This window comes from Solanum tuberosum, unplaced genomic scaffold (assembly GCF_000226075.1).
Source record: "Solanum tuberosum cultivar DM 1-3 516 R44 unplaced genomic scaffold, SolTub_3.0 scf00130, whole genome shotgun sequence".
NCBI classification, from domain to species: Eukaryota; Viridiplantae; Streptophyta; class Magnoliopsida; order Solanales; family Solanaceae; genus Solanum; species Solanum tuberosum.
The window spans coordinates 1,449,871-1,467,045 of NW_006239060.1; the positions used below are offsets into that span (position 1 = coordinate 1,449,871).

At 33.4% G+C, this 17,175-nt stretch overlaps 2 protein-coding genes across 3 annotated transcripts; one reads left to right on the forward strand and one right to left on the reverse strand.

The window, feature by feature from the left end:
- The first annotated feature begins 1,830 nt into the window (after window positions 1-1,830).
- On the forward strand, window positions 1,831-5,417 carry LOC107061394 (two-component response regulator ARR14-like). Its single transcript, XM_015310568.1, has 6 exons — window positions 1,831-1,960; window positions 2,910-3,062; window positions 3,902-4,396; window positions 4,546-4,619; window positions 4,709-4,967; window positions 5,302-5,417. Exons 1-6 carry the CDS (start codon window positions 1,831-1,833, stop codon window positions 5,415-5,417), a joined length of 1,227 nt encoding a protein of 408 aa, XP_015166054.1.
- A 3,492-nt stretch (window positions 5,418-8,909) lies between these two features.
- Window positions 8,910-14,815, reverse strand: LOC102602736 (calcium-dependent protein kinase 7-like). Of its 2 annotated transcripts, none has more exons than XM_015310592.1 (9): window positions 14,592-14,815; window positions 13,748-14,273; window positions 12,248-12,371; window positions 12,014-12,157; window positions 11,519-11,671; window positions 11,283-11,398; window positions 10,944-11,111; window positions 10,576-10,806; window positions 8,910-9,417 (listed from the first exon to the last, which is right to left on the reverse strand). In XM_015310592.1, exons 2-9 carry the CDS (start codon window positions 14,249-14,251, stop codon window positions 9,259-9,261), a joined length of 1,599 nt encoding a protein of 532 aa, XP_015166078.1. In that variant the 5' UTR covers window positions 14,252-14,273; window positions 14,592-14,815; the 3' UTR covers window positions 8,910-9,258. The 2 variants fall into 2 exon arrangements, with proteins under 2 accessions (XP_015166078.1, XP_006351684.1); XM_006351622.2 differs by having other exon boundaries at window positions 14,570-14,815.
- Between the last annotated feature and the right edge of the window lie 2,360 nt (window positions 14,816-17,175).

A 17,175-nucleotide genomic window follows, 5' to 3' on the forward strand; every position in this document is an offset into this window, starting at 1 on the left:
GGGGTGGGGTGAAAATAAATTTTTGTAATTGGAAATAATTTTTAAAAACAAACTTTAATTTTTTTTTGGAGGGGGAGGGGGAGGGGGTTGAGGGTAGAGGTGGGGTAGGGTGAAAATAAAATTTTGAAATTGGAAATAATTTTTAAAAACAAACTTTAAATTATTATTTTTTTGGGGGAGGGGGGAATCGAGGTAAGGGTGGGGTAAAAAAATAAAAAAATTGAAGTTGAAAAATATAATTTAAAAAAAGCTTTATTTATTTTTTCAACAAAAAAAATTGTATTGAAGTTGGAGGAAAGTTTTGGAAAATGTTTTCCTTACTTTTTGAAGGAAAGTCATTTTCAGTGAATTTGAGGAAAATGAGTTGATTTGGAAAAGATTTACCAAAACATTTTACCCAACCAAACATGAGAAAATATGCTCATACCAAACACACCCTATATCATTGCTCAGTATGTTTTGTTCAACTATATATATTTGTTCGGCTTTATCATATCCTGCAGGCTCAGTACCTTTCAAGTACTAACGCATACTCTGTGCTACATCTTTTCGTGATGTAGGTTCATGAGGTCCTCAGCATTCAGATATGTGTAGATCGGTTCCCGATCCATATTCAGCAATATCAGTGGTGAGTCCTCATTCTTCGAGCACGACAGACATGTTTCTTATTTATTCACTCTTTCATTTTAGTTTCAGTTTTGCTAAAGTTAGCTGGGGGTATGTCCCAGCATCTCTAGTCAGTTAAAGGCTTTTATTCGGACATAGTTAGATTCAGTTTTAGTATTTGAGTTTGATCTTCCAATTGTTATTAAACTCATAGCCTTTTATATTTAGACAGTATTGGGCATTCCCCATCATTTCAGATAATTATGATTTTAAGCTTCTGCACAGTATTTCTTATCTCACTTTATCTTAGTATGCTTATATGCCAGCTCAGGGTTAGCTTGGGATCACTCGTGATCCTAGGTCCTGTGTTTACGTAAAGGGGGTAGGCCTTGGGGCATGACACCTAACTCCTAGAAAATAGGAACAGATAAACTAACGTGACTTGTCCTTAATAAGTTATACAAACTTAAAGCCTAAATTAACTGAACATGACTTATCCTCTGTTAGAAAGAAGTGTCCAAATGCTAGCCCAAATAAAAAAGATTGGGTCACATAAAGCCCAAAAGGGGGCCAGTCCCTAATGCTTAATGTTCAAAGCCAAAGTTTTCTTATTTAAAAGTTTTCCTAGTTTAAAATTTCCTAATTAAAAACTTTTCTAGTTATTATTTCGATAAATGTATAATTTGAATCTCATTCCATTAGGGATAGGTTTTCCCTATATATATGGGTGGATTTTGTTATTTTTTATTAAACATGATTGCTATTATTTGAGATGATTTGAAATAAAATATATTATTTTAGATGATTCTCTTCTTTACACCTTTGTGTGTGGTGACTATAAATTTATCTAACAACTTTATAAGGAAAAAGATGAACTTTTTTGAATGGACTAAAAAACAAATTGAAATGGAGGGAGTAATTGATATCATATGTATCGCGTAAATTAAACAAGATCAAGATTAAATGATTTTGAACACAAATTGGTAGATTATCAACATCGTGCTTAATTACACCTCCCTAAGATATTGACTACACTGGTTATTGACTTTCTATAAAAGTAGATTTTTTAAATCTGATATTTGCCATCTCCATTAACTAATTGTCCAAATTTTATCCTTCATTTAGTATAAGGTGGTAGGAAAAAAAAGAAAAGAAACCACAGAAAGAGAACAAAAATTCAAAATTCTATTTTTTTTTTCTCTCATAAACTTCATAGGCTAAAAGATGGATTGTGAGATAACTGGTAATGTAAATGTTCCTTCAGCTTACATTGGCCTCAGAATTCTCTTGGTTGATCATGATACAACTTCTTTATCAAATATAACAACAATTCTTGAAGAACATTCTTTTAAAGGTATGACAATATTATATCTCTGTTAGTTTTCTCTGCTATGTGTTGGAGCTTTTTCCCCCTAATTTTTGTTGGATCTTCCACATAAAATTTGTACTTATATTTTATATTGAAAGAAGTGAATTTCCGTAAAATTGATGATTGAGGTTTGTTTTCTTTTTCATAAATGAAACATAAAATTTGAATCTAAATTTATTTGGAGTAATTTCAGGTTGAAATTTGAAGAAGAAAACAAGTTTATTTTATTGGCAAAAAGATATTTGATGCACATGCCTAAAATTTTTAGTTAATTTTAACATGTGTTTCAATCATGTATGACTTAGCGTAGGTATAGATGAATAAATTACACTAGTGTTGAATGAATTTGTTGTATTTGTTGTTGTTTCAATAAATTGTGGTTGAAATTTGTCATTTATGATTCTCCAGAACATAACAAATGGATGTGACATAGTTAAATTATCTACCTAATGGACGTTTGAGAACATAAGTTTTTTCTAAATATTTAATTTGAACTGTCTAACATAAACACTTTATCATTTGTTTAAATGCTCAATCAGAGCATGTTGTAGTTTAAATATCTAAAGAAAATTTATTATCAAGTGTAAAAGGTTATCGATATATTCAATCTTATGAAAATACATTCACTTAATCGTCAAATTTATCAACATACTAACTGAGATGTATTTTAAATGGAAAAGAATCAATTGAACTCTTTGGCAACAAGATTAAATTAATTAACTTATCAAAGACTTGAATGATTTAGTCTCTTAGTATCAATCAAATATTCATGTATATATACTTCTAATGTAATATTATTAGTCAGGTCATACTACCTTTATCCGTATAATAACATAAAGGAAAGTAAAGGTATACTACTAATTATTATGAAAATATCTCTCAATATATAAAACTTTTTTGTGATATTTTCTGAGTTTGATTTTTGTTTATATAGTAACTGCAATCGAACAAGCAACTATAGCTCTATCTATTCTCCGGGAACAGATCGACCAATTTGACTTGGTCATGGTGGATGTTAACATGCCTGAAATGAACTACCTTGAGTTCATCAAGTCCGCTCAACTCATCAAAGACAAACCTATCATTTGTAAGATCATTTTATCAAAATCTTAATTATTTTATGTGGCTTAATTAGTGTGTACTATTCAATAATTCAAAAGTGTATTTAAACGTGTTAATATCACACATCATTACTGAACTTTATCTACTTTAATAATAATGTCAAAAAAATCGACTTCTAAACACACTAATGTTACCTGTAGTTTCTCTATATGTTTTTTTTGGTCAAATTCTATATTTATATATGTTCCTTACAAACGTGGTGTATATATTTATGAACATCTAGGGTGTGTTTGGTATAAAGGAAAACATTTTCCGAAAAATGTTTTTCAATTTTCTCATTTTTGATTGGGTTAAATGTTTTGGAAAAAATTGTCCAAATCAACTCATTTTCCTCAAATTTAAGAAAAATGACTTCCCTTCAAAACTTTAGGAAAACATTTTTCAAAACATTTACCCCCACCCCCAAAAAACTTTAAGTTTGTTTTTAAAAAGTATTTTCAACTTCAAAATTTTATTTTTTCACCCGGTCCTCGACACCCACCCCCCCCCCTCCATAAAAAATAATTGAGTTTGTTTTTAAAAATTATTTTCAATTTCAAAAATTATTTTCTACTCAGTAAAAATAAAAGATATTTCTCAAAAATATTTTTCATTCATAAATAAAACACTATAATCTTTTCTGAAAAATATTTTCTACTCACTCACCAACCAAACATGAGAAAATAAGTCAAAATCTACTTGTTTTCCAAGAAAATATTTTTCATGGAAAACATTTTCCTTCGTACCAAACACACCCCTAACTTCTCTCGATAATTCTGGATACCTCATTTAATGTTTTGTTCTGATTTTTCATTTTTGGTTTAGTGATGTCTCCAGAGGTGACGATAGAAATGGTAAAAGAAGCAACAACACAAGGGGCATGCTTAATTTTTCGAAAATCGTCCATTTCATCAATGAAACTCAAGGATGTATGGAAGCATGTGAAGAACTACAATAACAAGGCAAATGAAATATCACAACACTACAAGGCTAATCAAGTTTATGTTATGGACAATACATCTTGTCCTAAGAAAGTGCAAGACAGAAAGGGAAAAAGTATAGCGAATTGCTCTGAGACTTGTCAAGATCAAGTAGTAGGTTCTTTAATAGAAAAGGCCGAGGCAAAAAGGTCTAAGAGAGCGAGAAGTACTAATGAGGAGGCACAAGTTAAAAGTAGCGGTACTTTAGAAATAGAGGAAAATCATTCTTTGCTTTCGAAAATAACTACAGAAAGACCACAAAAGAAAAGACGACACTTGCAATGGACACTAGATCTTGATAAGAAATTAGACGAGGCTGTGCACGAGTTAGGAGAAAAAGGTAAGTATTTAAAGACTTAGTTTTTATCCGAACAGAGATAAGTAGAAAAAAAAAGAACGTTGGTTAAGGATAATCTTAAGTAGACATTTTCTGTATGTTCACAATTTTACTATTGAATTCTCATTATTTGTCTTACCATGTCGATTTAGCCCATCCTAAAGATGTTATGGAGAGGATGTGTGTGCCGGACTTGACTATGGAACAGCTCACCTGCCATCTAAAGGTATCCAAGTATGAAAAAAGTAGATGAGATATCCTAATTTATGATTCGAAGTTTTGTTGAATTTTTTTCATTTTCCTGACCTTATGCAGAACTATCAATCGCAAACACAACAAGCTTCAAATGTTCAGCCAGCTACTACAATGAACTTCAACGAGGAACGTCATTCCAATGTGTTGGATTCAGGGGACTTGTCTGCAAATTTCAATGAATTATTTCAAGGAGCAGTCATACATCAGCCATCTGAAGTTCCTTTTGTAGCTTCACCGAGTTCAAATGATGATTCCTTAAACAGGTGGGATGAGTGGTTTAATGAACTTCTAGAACTTGATGATTTCGAGCTGAAATTATGTTAGAAAATAAGAGTTGTTAGAACTTACAACTGGCTAGATTACATTCCTAATATACATTAATGCACTTCTGGAGAAATTTGGCACTTTTATATGTGAAGATAGAATGTAATTGGAAAAGATGTTTGATAGTTTTTATTGATCTATCGTGATTGGCCTCTGTAGAACTCAAACAATCTTTATCTTTTCTTTTTTTTTTGCATATGTAAGGATCAACGATATATTTTCTTGTCATTTTGTGTGTTTGCTTTATCATATGACATGGAAGAGCTAATCGTCGTTGGGGCTAACAGAATAACTGCTCTATGTTCTCAACTTCCAACTGCCAACTTCAGCAAACTTGAAATATTGTATGTGTCAAATTGTGGAAGAGCTAAAGCTTCAAAGGCGGCCAAAGATGGCAGATTTGTTTCTCGCCAAGCGTGCTCTTGAATTTCGTGTGGATTCATGAATGCCCTGAAATGAAGACGTTTGTCCAATAGGGAATATATGTGAGTACACTGAGTCTCAAAAGTGTGAACAATAATGATGATGAGGTAAAAGTAGTTGATCTCAATAAATGGACACAACATAGGTTTAAATCTAAAGTTTGCCTTGTGCCGTTAGCTGTATAACTATTAACTCTAGTGTTCTCTTTCCATCTTAACTTGTAATGGCAGATTCTAGTGGTTTCTATGAATTCGAAGCTAGCTAGGAAGGTAATAAGTATTCGATCAAATAGTCCTAGTCAAGTTAGTTCGGACATCACTTGATACCTGTAGCGCAGATTGTTAATTTTCTAAAGAGCCTATAAATATCTTATTGCTTGTGATGGGAATGTTATATGGTGATGTGGTGGGAATAAAAGGCATTAGGCTTGGGGACACTAAAAACATTATAGCTGAAGTAATTGCTGTTAGTTGGTTATAAAGTGATCTAGTCTATTGTCTTGTGCCTAGAAAAAGAATTTCTATTTGACTGAAATGCTACACGCCTGGTGAGAATTGTCACGCCCCGAGTCTACACCCTGGACATGACCGGCACTTGCGAACCATTGCTAGCTCCCAAGTGAACCTTCGGTCTGGCTGACTACTTAGTGGAAGATTTCACTCAAGCAAATTAAAAGCTCTAAAGAGAAAAATATAACTCAACTGTCTCAAATATTCATTTAAGCAAAATATAATATTCGCAAAACACTTTAAAAAGAGAATTTATGAAAACAACTTAACTCTAGCAATCTATGAAGTCTCTAAGTTCAACATGGACGTATGGACAAGACCCTCGACTCCCCAAAGTAAATACTGAAATGAAAAACAGGGCCCTCCAGAATGCAAGGAGGACTCACCAAAACTCTCAAATGGGAAGTGCAAAGTGATCTCAACGAAGCACCCGTTGATGATCCTAAACACATGTATCTACATCATAAAAAGATGCAGGTTGAATGACATCAGTACATTGAATGTGCGAGTATGTGATATAGCCGAAGCGAAATGACTGATGATATGATAAAAATACACATATAACTCTATTTAAGAGATTTTCTAACCAACAACCATCACTATAAGCAACGTGATGATACGACGTTTCACCCACGCTGCCAAAATTGTCCTATCTATACATTGCCTGAATATGGAACATCTCAATTAAGTGGATCCACTAAAGCTCTGCTCGAAAGCAATAAGGAGTTGTCTAAAAATTACGATCTTTTACCCATGTTGGCTACATAATTTATGAGGAATGTGAGTTGTCTGAACTCATCCTCATTGCGGTGCTCAATACTACTCCCAATAAATATATACTCATGCTCAAATGTATAAAACATACTCTTTCTCAATTGGAGATAATTGCTCAAAATATCCTCTTAAAAGAGGTAACTGCTTTGAAATATCTCTGAACTCACAAACTAATTTAGAAATTAGAATTTCTCTTTTCTCAATTTAAAAAGTGATACATTTGAGAATACTTAGTTCCCTTATACTTTTACCCAAATCATGTTTAAAACTCTTTCTCAAAACTAAAACCTGGAAGAGACAACAATTCATGCAATTCAAGACTACATTCATGCTATCAAGCATTTCATCAATCAATCAATAAGGGTCACAACAAGGCAATTACATCATCATGATCATCGCATAGACTTTTCATTTCAATCACTTTTTATTCAATAAGATTTAGCAAGTGGACAATTAATCATTCACCTCATCCCCATTACTCCCAACACACAAACAACGAAGGGAATACACGAATTCTACTAGAATACAAGATTTAGGAGATCACTTGCCTTAAATCAATCAATTAATCACTTCAAAAATTGAGTCTTCCCCTTCCGATCAATTTCTAAAGCTACACAATAAAAAGCAATCAACTTTTGACAATAAATTTCCGAAAACAACAATACTCACATTAATTTCTTTGAAAAATGGGTCAATCAACTCAAAACCCAACTCTGAAAATAAGGTTTGAATCTGAAATTTAATACTTGAAAATATTACTCAAGGCCTTAGGAACTCATTGGTGAAAATCAATTCAAAAAAGGACTTAAAATTAGTTTACAATCTCCATTTTAGTTAAGAACTTGAGTTCTTGAAAAACCCTATCATTTACCAATCAAAATCCAAATTTTGATGTTATAATTCATAAATAATCAAGGGAAAATTACATGGTTAAGCAAACATATACTAGTTAATTAATCATCATAGCTACAATTTTAGTTAATTACCACTCGCGACCAACATTCAATGATAATTACGTTGGCTAGGGTTTCGAGTTTGTATAATTCGCACGTTTGTATAACTTTTGTATAATATAATTTGCATAACTTTTGCATAATATAATTTGTATAATTGTTTAAAGTTGGGGTGTTTGTGTTTGTATAAATTCATTGTTTCGAGTTTATACAAAAATAGTGCAATTATACAAACTTAACCGCGAATTATATAAACGGAACATCTTAAAGTGTAGCTACAACCCGTAAATATGCATACTTATGAGCATAATTAACTTTATTATAGTGGCAATTTGCGAAAATTCCTCAGTAATCAAAGGGAGAAGAAGTTTTAGGGTCATAAAAGCTTACCCAAATGATTTAACACAAGAAAATCTTTCACAAATCGCCTCCAGGGATTTCCTGAGCTTAAAATAGAAAATAGGGCTTAAACCCCGAAAATGGCAAGTCAAATATCCCCCCCCCCCCTGATGTCGCTTTTGCGACCATGGGTTCGCTTAAGCGAACCCCGCAAAAGTGAGGGACATCGTGATCGCGAACCAGACCTTCGCCAACGCCAAGGTCACGAAAGAAGAGGTCCTTCGCAGATGCGAAGGTCGACTGGAATTGACCCTTCGCGAAAGCGAGCCATCCCTCGTTGTCGCGAGGTGCACCAAAACATTAGTAAAACCAGCAATCTCTCAAAATATCAAAAAGACTCTCAGGATTCGTTCAGAACCCCGTATATGCAAATCAATTACATCCAACGTTCCGGACTCAATGGAACAATCAAAACACGAATCTGAGGCCTCCTTGACCCAACATCCGTGAAAACCACAAGAAACTAACTTAACACCTAAAAAGGCTAAAACAAGCTTGATACCTCTCAAAAATCAACCAACACCTTACCTAAGCCTAAAATCATCCCCCGAATCCAACAAAACTCTCGAAATTCTGATCTGACCATCTAAACCCCAAACGTTTACCAAAGGCTAAATTTCCACAGTTTCATAACTTAGGACCTCAAATCCTCAAAAGAACTCCAAATCTAAAACCGACAATTCTCAAACCATATTCCACATTCCGAGATTAATGGAATCGACAGAATTCCATTCCGACAGTCGAAACTTCAAAAGACACCGAAAACCTCTTTTAAACAAAGTTAGCCTTTCAAACACAAATCTTACCAAATTCTCAACTTAAATCTCAAAGTTTGAAACCAACTTTCAAAAATTAAACATAAAATTCTCGGGGTTGATAACAGGAAGGGCAAAATGGTAAATTCAAGAAGCTTTCCCAAAATGACCGACCGGATCAATACATTACTGACATCTAAGTTTCAATCTTAGGAGAGTTACAATGATTTGTATGAGCCTTAAAAAAATTTATAATAAGAATGAGCTTATAACCAATACATGTAATTACATTTTACAACAAGGTAAAAGACCTCAGAAATTCTTTGTTAGATGCCTAGGATGTAACAGGTTGCCGACCTCACACCTCAATCCTATAGAGCTCAAAGGGGAGGAAGCCAAAAAAATTGAAGTGCACAGCAAAGAGAAGAGTTTCTTTTTTCCTCTTTTGACATTTCTTTTTCTTCTGCATTTGATCATCTACCTTCCTCCTTTCCGACTTGTATCGAGCCATCTCTCATCAATTTTAAGCTGAGACTGTTGAATCGTTCACGAGAATACTGTCTCGATGCTTTTCTCCAATCCGTACCAGCCTTCATCATCACAGCAAATTCCTCGTAACTAATGCGACCATCCTGCATGGTTATAGACAATGTAACTGATGAACTTTGATGCTGTGGTAACAAACTAAAAGCTCAAAATGAACGACATTAAGTCGAAATGAATGATAAAGTTGAACAGAAGAGCAGTGAATGGAAAAGAAAATACAATTTAGAAAGGAAAATATATAAATACTCTCCTCAATTAGTCCCCCAATCCCACTACACGCTTAAACTTTGCGGGAGGCCTATTACTCCTCATTCTTGTCCAAAATGTATCTACTACAACATTGAGACACCACGTGACGTGCAGTATTTACTCTCTTAAAGCGCCTGAGGTGAAAAGAATCAAAAATTTATTTTTTGTAGCATTTCTTCTATTATATATACCATCCTACTCTTTTTTTTAATGCTTTCTTAATCTTTCTCTTCCTTTTTCTTTTTTTTAATGACAAAGACAAAGGGAAACCCGCAGCCGCTACCCTTTTAGTGCGCACAGGGTAAAACCCCCATTGTTATAGCTCGCAAACTACACAGGAGAGGTAACCCACACTAGACAAGCCAGGTGTGACGAGCTCAACCCAGAAGGCAAACCCCTTGCTTTCATTGGCAAGGGGTTTCGAACTTGTGACCTCCAACATGGAAGTCCCAAGCCCAAACCACTGGGCCACCCCGAAGGGTCTTTCTCTTCCTTTTTCTTCTTCCCTTACCTATGACCCTTCTTTTCCTTTTCTACTAATTTGAGTTGTTTGATAGGAACATTTGATTTTTTGTACTGATTGAGCTGTTTAAGTTGCCAGAAAACTAAAACTAGGTTGAATCCGGACTTTTCCAATGTGAAGCTCTCCCTCCATCTTTTTCCAGATTTAGCCAGAGGACATTAACATGTTGGGGAGACGGAAAAGAAGTGAAAAAGGAAAAAGGGGTAAATGACATGAGCAGCACATGCATACACCCTAATGTTCACATTTGGCATATCATACATACCTCTCAGGATGATAGAAGATACATAATTTACAAGTACAAGGGGATAATATGTCTTCAACAAAGTTTACGTGTAGTTGGAACTCCAGAACCAGATGAGGGGGGTAGTTATGGTTCCACAAGCAATTAAAGAGACATTTGTAAGAGACGTCTATGCACTAAGTATGAAATCCGGTAGATATACATGAATGGATACACAAAAATACTGACCTTGTCAGTGTCAACATCATGCATAATGGCATTGATGACTTCCTCACTGTTGCCACCATCCTCATCACTCAAGGCACTGCGCAGCTCCTCGATTTCTATGTAACCACTCTGATCTCTGTCGAAAACTGAAAATGCTTTGTGCAGGTGCTCATCATTTGCCATCTTTCTAAGATGAACAGATACAGCGACAAACTCCCCATAATTTAAGCTTCCATCTCTATCAACATCAGCCTGTAAAAGTGAAGCAGAAGATAAAAATGGGAACGATTATAATAATATTAACGGCTTGACTTATAAATATATATTTAGTCCTCGTAAAGTTGAAAGAAAATCCAATCAAGCAAAATGAAGTGCATGAGAATGCTTACAGCTTCCATAAGAATCTGAAGATCAGCATCAGGGATCTGATGGCCCAGCTTTTGCAGACCATTTCTAAGTTCTCCAAGGTTAATCTTGCCTTTCTTTCCTGTATCCATCATGTCAAATGCTTCCTTCATTCCAGCCACTTCTTCCGCTGATAAAAACTCGGCCATAATCTGTGCAAGCAATGAAGAGAGAATATAACACCAGAAACTTTTGTGAGAATGCAGAAAATCTTTTGTCGTTATTTTCGGGTTTAAGAATTACGCATATGAAGATATCCTTCTGAGAAGGTGCAGAATGCTAACGATATGTATAGAACTGCAGATGAAAAGGGAATATTTTACCGTTAGAGCTCTTTTCTTGAGCTTGTTCATTACTGAAAATTGTTTAAGCCTTGCTTTCACAGTCTCACCCAATGAAACATTTGGTGCTTTCTTTATATTTTGTAACCAGGTATGCTCTGCATTCATGTATATGCACGAAAGCCCAAAAAAAGTCACTAAATTGAACTTATGAAACTGAGAGAGAATAAACAACAAGCAAATGAAAGTATAGCATCTCAACAGTTAACAAACATTACCAAGAACCTGCTGAGCTGTGAGCCGTCGAGTTGGATCTGGATCAAGCATCTTCTTTACAAGATCCTTTGCATTATCAGAAACCTTAGGCCATGGATCTCTCTTGAAATCAACCACAGAGCGAATTATTGCTTGGGCTACTCCTTGTTCAGTCTCTGCACATATTCAGTAGAATTTTAGGCAATTACTGAGAAAACTGTGAGTAAATTAATGGAAGCACAAAGTACTGACTATCACAGGCCAAAAGGAAAAAAGGAACTTTGATTTAGATTAGTCCAGGAAGAGGTGGGATTCACTCTTGCAGCCACCCTCACCTAGTCATCTACGATGTTAACAATGCATCAATATGTTTCAAATTCCATTTTATTTTGACACTCATTAATTAATCACCAAGTTCTAAGAAATGCATAGTATACATCAAGGTTAATTACTTTGTTCTTTGCGGTGAACCGAGGCATATTACTTGTTACATAAAGAAGGGAAATAAAGAAACGGACCTGCCCAGAAAGGTGGAACACCACAAAGAAGAATATAAAGGATAACTCCAGCACTCCAGACGTCAACCTCCGGGCCATAATTGCGTTTTAGGACCTCTGGAGCCATGTAATAAGGACTTCCCACTATCTCGTTAAACCGCTCCCCTGTTAAAGAAAATAAAGATGACTCCAAATATTAATCTTTTCTAGCATGAAAAAAGTTCTAACACACTGTGCCATTAGTAATTGCATTACCAGGTTTAAAGAACACTGATAATCCAAAGTCAATAGCCTTCAGAGGAGCAGCTTCTTTCTTGTTACCAAAGAGAAAGTTCTCAGGTTTGAGATCACGATGCATTACTCCATGCATATGACACATCTGAAATGTCATTGAAACTCCGTAAGTTGAAAATTGAAAGAAGAGCAGTCATTTCTTGAGGAAACATAATGCAACTGGAAAGTGAACATTGACCAAAGATGTATGAGCAACCACAAACATTAAATTGTATAAATTTGGGATAATTAGCCATCATGTTTGCGTCGGTTACCACCCCATTCTTATAACAACTCTAAACAACTAAATGTAGAAACATGAACTTCTTAAACCTATACCATAAAATGAATATCTCTCTCTAATATGTAATTATGTAAGTTGAGCTCTCATGTCATTATGGTCACCAAATACAGTTTAAAATTGAACCCTGTTAGCAACAATCCCATGCTATACCAACTAATGCTGAAAGCAAGCTACAATAGATCTCCCACTCTGGAAATAGAATATAAAGACCGGCATCTTACAGGTTACTGACAGTTATTTTACATTTCTATTATTCTAATTGCATCTATACAAATAAGCTATCTGTCTAAAACTATCACAAGCTGCGATTCATAGTTGACATTTGGATGGTGAAACTGAAATCCTCTGTGTTATTAGCTTCTTTAAGTTTCATTTAAATGGTTAGCACGAAAGTATATAATTTAAAAGGTATTTGCATGAGAAAAATATAGGACAATGAAACAGTTGCCAAGAAAGAAAAATTGACAAGACAAGATAAGAAAGATAAAAAACCTAACAACATTTAGAGCATGAATACACTTTTTACCTAAGTTGCTCGGACTCTCCAAAATTGTTGCCGCACCCGAGTCGGATCGTCCAAAAATGCACTACTTTTGGAGGATCCGACACGCACCTGTCGACATTTTCGAAGAGTTCGAGCAACATAGTTTTTTACTATATTTGACATCTAGGTATAATGATATTGGAAGATAAAATCTAGTCTAGTTAAATGCTGTAGGATCTCAACGTGTGAAATGAATCAAATAAAAACGTGAAGCACTCATTTACAAACAGCAAAGTAGATCCTGAGCTAAGAAAGGGAGTGTCCTATCTACCAAGAGAGTGCAGGCAAACTCAGAAAAGGAGTGGCTCCCGTCCCTAAACAAAACACCAGTCAGCTTCCGTTTTCCTTCTAAGAGACAGTAATCGGCATAACAAAGTAGGAAAATTTACTGAAGAAGTGGGGAAGATATTCTTAAAAGAGATTCTTCGACAAGAACATTCATTCTGCTTACAAACAGGAAACTTCAATCTCAACATTCTTTTCTAGTCTAAATTGATACTTTCAGTTGGCATTGTCGAATTCAAACTTCATTAACATAATCCTAAATTAGCAACCCCTAGATTACATGAAATAAACAAACAAGTTACAATTATACATGAAAAGCAAAGACAAGCATCAATTAGTAAAATTGTACCTGAACAACTTCTACTATAGTCTTCATAATAACCGCAGCTGCTCTCTCCGTATAGTGTCCCCTAGCAACAATCCTATCAAACAACTCACCCCCTTCACAAAGTTCCATCACAATATGCACTGCATTATCATCCTCATAAGTGTCCTTCAAGGTCACAATATTAGGATGTTTAGGCAAATGCTTCATGATCTCAACTTCTCTCCTAACATCATCGATATCTACAGCAGTCCTAAGTTTCTTCTTAGATATCGATTTGCAAGCATATTTGTCCCCTGTATCAACATCAGTACATAAATATGTAACCCCAAATTCTCCTCTTCCTAGCTCACAACCAAGATCATATTTTTCTTGAATATTGTGTCTTGTTGGATCTTTCAACACAACAAGCTTGTTTCCATCACCTCCAGATGCTTGAGTTGCACCATAATCAAGAGCAAAAGGGTTTGGTTTGTTCTTCTTCTTATTTTCAGAAGAATTACCAGGTGTCCCACAGCAATTTCCCATAACAATTTCAAAATATCAAATACTGAAAAAACATAACAATAAAAAATCAATCTTTGAGCTAAACAATGAACCCACTAATGTCATATTCAAAGATTCATTCAGATTCTAACTTTCTTGAAACAAAAAAACACAAAAAGCATGCATTTTTAAGAGATCTTCAAGAATATGAACCCATATTTCGAGATTCTGATAAATTTCTAATCTTTTTTCAAACCCCAACATATAAAATCAAAAAACAAGAAGAAAAAAAGATACCAACATACAGAAACAACATTAAAAACCAAGATTAAACAGCAATGAAATGTAGAAAAAAAAAACCTGCAGAAAAGCAAAATGTTACCTTTTTTGTTGTTGTTGTTGGAGATAAGAATTGGAGGGTAGTTGTGGAATTACGAGAAGAATTTGAATATGAGAAGAAAGTTGTTCATGAAAGTGTGAAAACTAAATTCACCATTGGAAGAGAGAGTCAAAGCTCTTTTCTACAGAGACTTTTCTCTCTTGGAAACCCCCATCTTATTTTCCCCATTTCTCTATATTTTTTCTCTGTCATTTCAATGGATATTTTCATGGTTTTCAAACTATGTTATAGCAAAATTTGATTTAGATGCTCGAATTATCGTATACTATTTTTGTTTGAATTTATTTATCCTGTTTGGATTTAGCATGAATTTTTTTTAAAAAAATCTTGTAATTTCAATTAACAATAAGTTAAATGTATCAAGTAATTTTAAGCATGTTAGTAAATAATTGAATTAAAAAATTATTTTGAAAAAATACACATATGAGATAAATAAATTGAAATGGAGAAAGTACTTATATTTGTTCTGATCTTTTAGTATTTTTTATTTAATTTTAAAAAAAAAAACTTTTGCAGGGGTAAATAAATTGACTACATAAAACACATCATTCCTAATTAGAACATGTTTGATGTTTTATTTATTGAGGCTAATTTGTATAGAAAATGCCATATTTTTAAAAATTAATTTATCCATATAATGTACACGTAAAAGCTTTTCAAATTTTGAAGCGAAAATGTCTGATAAAAATTCTTTATTATATGTTGAAATACTTCATAAAAACAATTTATTATATGAGTGTCTAAATAAAGTTACTAACCATTCTAAGGAATTGTGATTTATAGTTCTATATTTTTTTTAATAATTATATTAAATGAGTTTTCATTATTTTTAAGCATTATTGAAAGAATATGAATAAATTTGTGTTTGATTATAGTCCAAATTTAATCAAAGAAGAATAAAACTATAGTGATGAATTTGAAAATATTCATGTACTATTTGTCCTTTTGAAACTTTAGATCTATCAATTTCTCAAACAGAATAATGAGACACAACAATTGTTTCCCCTTTGTACTTTGTTTTTTCCTTCTGATTTCACATTTTAAATGCTGAATGGGACAAAAACCTCAACGTTCGACATAATATATTAACAAATCAATTATTTCTTGACGGGAAAAGGTATATATGCATCCGTTAATCTTGAAAAAAACTTTATATATATACGTTGAAGAACTACCACATATTTTAAAAGGTCACCTCAAACATATCTATTAGATTGGAGCAGTTGATCGTTGTTCCCCCTTTGGCTCTTGATGCAACTGGGTGGTCTGAGTTCGAACCTTGATGACAATATTCTTTGCAACTTTGTTATGAATAATTGGCGTATACATATACTAAAGTTAGTGGTATCTTCATTGTATATATCCTGAATCCACATTTGTTTCTAGATCAGTGGCGGATCTAGGATTTTTGTTCAGGGGTTTGAAAAATAAAAATATAAACTTGTATATAAGTCAACAAAACAAAATTTCAAGAAAGTAGTAGTATATAGTTTTAGTGGCGGATCCTTGAATTTTTTGGGTTTAAAACCACACTTTTCGCATTATAAAATTAAAAACTAAAAACAAATGTGAAAACAGGACTGAAACTATATAAAATAAAATAAAAAGTACACAGAAATTCGAACCCTCGGTGTTAAGCTTAATTTCAAGGGAACCTACTGCTGGGCTATAAGTTTTCAAAATATATATATCCACATAAATACAGAAAATTACCTTATACATAGAGTGTAATTCTTTGTCGAGGGGGTTCGGGTGAACCCTGAACCCACGTGAGTCCGGCCCTGTTCATGTGTAGTAAGTATTTTCTTAATGTTTTTTGTTTTGTTTCTTTCTGTAGTTTTCTTGGTAAATATACATTTTTTACCATTATTATTTCTTGTCTTTACCACTTTTTTCTTGCTTGTTTTCTTTTTTTTAATATTTGTGGCACTTTATTGCCCCACCAATGTCTACTATAGTATAGACAATTGTCAGGATGAATACATGCGGTTTCTTTTCAAATTTTCAATTATGAGAACAGCTTCTCTTTTTCTATAATATAATTATGAGAACATTTTTTAAAAAAATAAAATTACGTTATTAGTGTAATTTAATGGGCCGATTTTTTTAGTATACTATTTAAGAATTGTATTTACACCAAAATAGCAATACTTTTTTTTTTATTCATATAGCAATTTTTTTTTTTCAAAAGTAGAATTTAAATAAATAAAAAAAAGATTTCCAAATCAGCCACGCTTATCACTATTCCCATAAATTTCTCCAATTATTTTACCTTCCTTATTTATTCAAATTTGTTATATATTATCTTCCAATAGAGGTTTCCTACCAAAACAAAACTCCCCTTCTCTGATAAGAACAACTATCGAAAAATGAATACCAATAATTTTTCAATTCTAATTCAACACAACGGACGATGGGACTCATCAGGTAATTGTATAAAATAGTTCGCATGGTGTTTTATTACGTGGTTATATATGATTTATCACAAATATCTATTTTGTACTTTTTGAGAGTTATTCGTTTGGTTTAGTTTGTCTATTTTGGTGAAATTGAATTCATCTAATTT